Below are 6,923 nucleotides of genomic sequence, written 5' to 3' on the forward strand. Positions count from 1 at the left end.
CCCATACCTTTGCATAACCCATTAACTCGTGATTCTCACTCTATTTTCAGCTCATGTACTACAGTTATTAGACGATTAAAGCGTACATTACGTCTTCCTATTCTGTCTCCTTTCTGATCGCGTCCTGGAACTACTCGATTCTCGCAACACCGCAGCCACAACTTCACATTACGCCAGTTGAAACTGAGTGTCCATGCCGACCTAGAAGCTTGGAGGCCGAAGGAATGGAAGATGCCAAAAAGCTGGGAACATTCATAAGCTGCACCACTTGATTCATTCGACTGGTCCTCTGGAGTCTCTTGTCGGAAGAATTATCGGGGAAGAAAATGGCTCCGTGACATCCAGCAAGAAAGAACGTTTGGATCGCTGAGCACAGTACCTCAAGTCAGTTGGCCACCCACTACTCTCACTCTGGAATCCTGGTCTTTAACAGAAAGCTGGACTGTGAATATGGAACCACCTGAGTAAATATCTCTACTCAAGCGTCATCGTGCTGCTGGTCCTGAGGACCTTCCTCCTAATCTGTTCAAGGATGGCAGTGGGCTTCTCAGACAGTGCCTGTCTAGCCTCTGAGAGAACGAGACTGCCCCAGACAACTAAGGTAAATCGATAACAGTGCCCATTTTTAAAAAATGGTACTTGCAGTGAATGTAGTAAACACAGCGGTGTTAGTTTGACCCCTGTTATGACGAGGTCTCTGGCATCACTGATTCTTCGTCGTCTAATGGTGGCAAGCGGAACCTTCACTTGTGAGAATCGAGCGGGATTTCGACCACAGCTTCACACTCAATCAGGTGTACAGACGAATCACAATCCTCACGACTCTATCCTTGATTTTAAGGATACGTTGGATTCTGTCGGTCTCTCGGCGCCGTTAGCTACACTTGCATAAAAGGGTGTGTATCAGAAATTTGTGGACGTAATCCGATCCGCATATTCGCATACTTCTGAGTGTGTGGGCGTACGGTGAGCTGTTCAAAAGATTCTCTGAAAAAGTGGTATCTGACACGGATATTCCTCTTTCCATTGTTGTTCAAATTCATCAAAGGAAAGGGAAGGGTGGAAGGTCTTCAAAACCCCAGTGCTCAAACTACTGCTGGTGAGAAGCTTGTCGACATGGAGTACGCGGACGACATTGCCCTCATCTTTGAAGATCAAGGCGAAGCACATGTCCTGTTGAATATACCAACCACCCTTATAGTCTTTTGGCGTGCACCTAGCACCTTCAAATTCATACTTCAGAACGTACAGTCTTTGAACATACCCCTTACAGTTCAAGGAAAATCAGTGGAGGTTGTGGAGAATTTTACATACCTCGGTAGTTGTACTAGCCCTAATGGAAAAGTGTCTGAATGAAGTCAGTACAAGAAGCTAAAAAGCCCGAATTACGTTTGCCAATATGCATCACTTTTGGCGTCAAAAAGGCATTTCACTGGGTCTTAGGGGTCACGTGCACCAGTTTACAGTAAGGGCTGTGTTGTTGTATAGGAGCGAGATGTGGCCTCTGTGGACAGATGATGTGAGGTGTCTTCAGGTTTTTTATACCACCGATGCCTCAGAAGCGTTGCTGGTTTTGGATGGCATCGACGGATTAGTACCAAGGTGAGTAGAAAATGGGAATTTAATTGTGCGGCAAGTATTTCAACTACGGAAAACATCCAGCACCATCGACTACGATGACTCAGTCATATCTTACGTATGCCAAAACATCTTTACCGGAACGAGTGTTGTTCTCCGTGCCTCCTTCAGAACTGTGCAAACCTGGTTGTGGATCGTGTACGACTTGACGAAGGGACATGAAAGAGATTACAAGGAGTTTGGGTGTTGTTGGTATTGTACGATTTCAGGACGGGGTCCTCGTGAGCCGTCCTGCGTTTGGCTGGAGACATTACAAGAAACGGCGACTGACAGATGTCAGTGGCGTTCGTGCTGTCATTTTCTTTCCAGATTATCTGATTGAGCACTCGAAGGTATAGGCGCCTACGAATGCTTGACATGGGCCAGCAGTAGGTCTTCTCCCTCACTCACTATTTTGCTTCTTTTTTCACTCTTGGGTTTTAAATATGATTAGATGAACCTTATGGTTGTACAGCAGTGAAGCATCAGTGTCAACAATGACATGGCTGTCTTTGATGAGGATGATGTACCACATCTCCATAGTTCCGCGGTCATGTATTTTGATTGTTTGCACAGTCGGGATTCCAAAATAAGTAGAATCAACTCGACTCTTTGACGTCGTGGTACTTTTATTGAGTCACACATGGCACAAAGACGACAGTGAAACATCGGCGTTGAACACTGATGTTATGCTGTCGATAATGATGATGATGATGGTGACAAAGACTGAGTACATTGAATTATCAGTTTGGGAAGCAAATCACTAAATAATGTCACAGAACGACCTGGCAATCAACTTTTGTAAGGTGGATTATACTCGGAGGGTATTTGGAAGCAGTCGGAGGCAGAAAAATCTATCTGTTGTTACAAAGGCATGCCCACGATTACCTCTTTAAATACCGTAACATTGATGAACTAGTACTATTCCCCCCATGTATTCCGCCACGCCCGTGCATTGACCTCGTCGGTCACTACAATCGGAAATGACACAAATGCTTATGAACATAAAACGTTCCACAACCCTGATTGCCTCTCCTCGTACAACCAGAAGCAGAAGCTTACATTGTGTGGGTGCAAAGAGCATGCTATCGTTCAGCTGTAACACCCTTTCGGTACATAGCTGCCATGCCACCCGAAGGAAGCACGAGGTTTGACATACTGCCAGGTTTCCCAAGTCCGGTAGGGTGCAGTCGAGATACAGAAGTTGGGTTTGAACCACGGACCTTTTGGTCAAAAAGTTCTCGCCGTACCAACTGAGCTCTCTTGAGCACATGCCAAAGGATGGGATAGCTTTGGTCAATTAGTCCAAAAATATCTGCGCCCTCTTCCCATTTTCGAAAAAAAAACGACACCATCTACATATTCCAGATCAACAAAGCTTCCGTTAGCAGCTATTTGAAAATCAGGGTTCTGAAGACCTAACGTTCGTTTTATCGTCTCGTCAATCACAAAAGTGGATAGTGGAAAGCGTGTGCACCACTTTGCGGATGGAAGCTTTTGGAGAGCTTACCGTGTACACCGGTGAGAATACGAAACATGTATTATATTGACAAACTTCTGGGTTTTCCTTGCTAAGCAAGTGTTCAAAATAAAACAGGTCCGCTGAGTCAAATGCGCCTTGGAAATCCAGAAATAGTAAAGTCGCCACTTATACCTATTGCGTTTTTCTAGCGCTTGACGAATCAGTCAACGCAAACCTTAGAAGGTGGGAATTCCGCTTGCTGCTCTCGAGATGTTACTTTACAGACCGCCATAAGGAGACGCAGGAGGAATGACACCAAGAGCTAAAATCAGGCTGATCCCTCTGTGATTACCACACACAGCAAGCGCCTATCTTTTATAACGGCTCCCCTCAGTAGGCTGAGACAATTTCCCTTCCTAAATGCAAGCAAACAGGCGAGAAAATCGCTGAATAAGAACTTCACCCAATTCTTGAACACTAATGGAAGGAGCTCGGTGGTGCTTGAAAGGACATATGCATTTATACGAGACGGACCAAGTGGTTAGAGCGCGAATTTACTGACCGGAAAGTCCGTGGTTCGAATCCGACCTCTGCCACTCGACTTCCGCTGTCTAGGCTTGGGCAACCTGGCAGTATTCCAGCCCTCGTGCCTCCTTCGTGTGGCATGGCAGCTAGGCACCGAAAGGGTGCTACAGCTGGACGATTACTATTAGTATTTATACACCTTCGATTCTGCAAGGGGTTCTGTTGCCGTTCCAGCATCCAACTTAATGGCGGTAAGTGACCAAGAGAAATGTTGTTCAGATTTCTCGGCCCAACTGCCCAGGCATCCTTCTTTACTGAAAATGGTCACATCATTTTGATTCTTGATATTTTATCCCACGTGCGTTTTTCGTAGGCTTGTAGCGCAGACCAACTGGAATAACTTTCGGCATNCGATCTATTCCCAACTTTCCGGACCATTTCTATTTCCTTAGCCTTCCTTGACCACCAGGCCTTACGTTCCTCACGAACGCTGAGTTTCATTTGACGTCTGATGATTCATTACACTGGACTGATGGGAACATTTCTCCGAGATTCAAACAGTACCACTGTTCTGCCTGATTTTATGTGCCACAAGCGAAACTCCCGGAACTATGCAAACGTGTGGCAGTCTCGTTCCAGCACGAATTGACATCAGGCGGAGAAGTATTTGGAAGATAATCCAGAAGACAGTTTTCATTAAATCGTCTAATTGGAATCTCTCATTTGCTAGGCGATTTGCCCGTTTCCCTTCGCGGCCCTGCAAAGCGAAAAGCTAAGTAACTATAGACGAGTGCATTGTCACAAATCCACACGTGTTCCAAAATGAGCGTTAGTCGGCTGTTAACTCTTACCATCGGCAACTGATGGCGACGTAGCTGGTGCTCCGTTGGAGAAAACCATCTGATCAGACGACTTCGATTATTTCGGAAGTTAGTGCTGCATAAAAACAGTCTTCTCTCAGCACATAGTTGAAACACTCGGTATTGTTGGTACGTCTCATTTAAGCAGGTCAGCCAAATGAGTCTCGGATGGAGAGCACAACTTTATGCTTATAAAGGAAACTACTCACAAGGTTGCTGAAGAGCACCATAAACGAGAGATTCACTTGAGTTTCCCGTGAAAACTCAATTGATTTGCAAATGAGTGTATTTCTCGAAAACAGTCCAATTCGGCTTCAAGTAGAACTTAAGGTTGACGGAAACTCGGAGACTGCGCCTACCCGATGAGCTCCAAAAAGGGTGAAACGGTCACGGGCTGTCGAGGTTTTCCTCAAACTTGAGTAGTTTCCTTTATGGAAATATACTGCCATATCTCGAATATCGTATCAACTACAACTCGAGGCGGTCTGTTTACATCACATTCAGCTGAAGAACATCATAAACAGGGGGTTCACTTGAGTCTCCCGCGAAAACCAAATTGATTTGCAAATGAGTGCAGCTGTCGCAACTTTATGATTACTGTTAAAACCTCCAAACATGCAACGGTGCGAAGCTACCTTAGAAAATCTCACTAATCCCGTCGACCATTTGAGGGAGTTCATTTGGACACAGAGAACTGTGTTCCCACTGCCTACTGCGACGGACGCGACAAATTGCTAGCTGCTAGAAATGCCACCCGCAGTACACCGAAAATATATGTCTGTGGTAATTCGTGGGTTAATCTAACGCTGAAGTTGATTACTCAGTCTGAATAGACCTGCACGTGGTTCGGCGGCTTGTAGGAATGCTTATCAGTTCAGCAAAGGCTAAATACTGCACGGGTAGGCTTACAGCCTCAGGATACCCGAGTTGAAGTAGAAAATCCGGATGAACCGTTACGGCGCGTCGCATTCAGTTGTACGGCAGCACAAGTTGTCATGATCTGGATGCCAACAGACGGGTGTGAGGAGTTAACAGGACACTGAATAGTCTCGTAGCCTGTAAACCGAACATCCAGCAGTTAACGACATTGGGGAATCGATTTACATTAAAGTGAAGATGGATCTAAAGTCAACGCAAAAAATATCGGTAAGGAATAGCGGTCGTACCGCTCAATGACAACCTATTACGGGTTTTGTGGGAGACAGACTAGATTTCATAGCGGGCAACAGAAAAGGCCGTCACTAAGTGGTAAGTGAACCGTGAAACACTAGGTATACCGGCCCAGCCCTAATTTTACTGTAGCAAAGTTAAATTCATGAGAACATGATTGTGACTGACCTTCAACAGAAGTTCACGGTACGTCACCGAAAAGCGGTCATTTGGATCGTTTCCCTCCCAAAAGAAGGCGATTTTGTCACCACGACCATTTTCGACGTGGACATCCAGTGCATTAAAGCTGACATTCGTGACGCCATCGGCGAACCATTTAACACTAACAGGCCCCTTGGATATATCGAAATTATAATCAAGGCAGTTCTCTAGTGTGGGGTTTTCTTTCCAGTAATATTTTAGGGCGAAATCCAGCCAAAATTTCTTCGGGTTTGAGAGGGCATTTTCATGCAACTCTCTGTACTGACCCATCGACTGCACATGGGCATCTTTAGCGAGTATTTTGCTTGGCGATACAGTGTGCATCGTGCGTGTGAAGCGCTAACAGGTATGCCGCTAGATGCGGACCGCGCAAAGAAAACGTTACGCGGCCTCGCTCGAAAGTCCCGCTGCCAACAGTGGGCGACCCCAGCGAGATCTGGACTTGCTATTCTATGTGGTAAAACAATCATAGTTCCCATGGGTATCTGGTTTATCAGAGATAGCAAATAAAAGAGAGTTTGTCACAATTTTATAAGTAAACAAGGTTGATAGGTTGAAAGACTTATTTTCGAGAGATTGGCAGGAGTTTAGGTAATTTCAGAATCAGCGAACCTTGTAAGTTCGTGTGGATCAATAGAGCCAGAGGCTCGTAGATCCGGACCGTCAGCTTTTCTACGATGCTCGAGATCCTTTGTGGGCGTCCACAATTAAGGGAATCGACATTCACCACTGGCACTGGAAGATATGACATGTAGGTTCCCCCTGTTTCGGTCCTCTCTGAATAACATTATAGGCATCCGTCATGCTTTTGCATCAAAAACAAACCAGGATTCACGGATTCACGGATTGATACACAGAATCGAGGCTATTGCCCAAGTTCCCCGTGTCGCCATTATTCTTGTCGGTCGGTAGCTGTCGTTCGCCAAAGAGGCACAAGTGAAAAAGGGCGTAGCACTGCTCTTTATGTTCTCAGCGCAGGGCAGTAAGCTTGCGAGCGCGAGGATTCGCATAAATAAATGCCTAATAGTGCTTTAAACTGGGTTTTAAAAGGAGTGCGAACAACTGTTGGAGGAAGGTCATTCCACGCA

The 6,923-nt window shown here is 45.7% G+C and overlaps 1 protein-coding gene across 1 annotated transcript in view; it reads right to left on the bottom strand.

Moving 5' to 3' along the window:
• T265_00281 (hypothetical protein) overlaps nucleotides 1–6,242 on the bottom strand; it is a gene marked incomplete at both ends in the record, with an annotated part of 32,965 nt that extends 26,723 nt beyond the window's left edge. Inside the window, one exon of the mRNA XM_009164026.1 lies at nucleotides 5,803–6,242. Within this exon, the coding sequence (XP_009162290.1) occupies nucleotides 5,803–6,159 (357 nt within the window). The remainder of the gene's footprint in view (nucleotides 1–5,802) is intronic.
• Nucleotides 6,243–6,923: the final 681 nt, after the last annotated feature.

This window comes from Opisthorchis viverrini (assembly GCF_000715545.1).
Source record: "Opisthorchis viverrini unplaced genomic scaffold opera_v5_3, whole genome shotgun sequence".
Classification (NCBI taxonomy): domain Eukaryota; kingdom Metazoa; phylum Platyhelminthes; class Trematoda; order Opisthorchiida; family Opisthorchiidae; genus Opisthorchis; species Opisthorchis viverrini.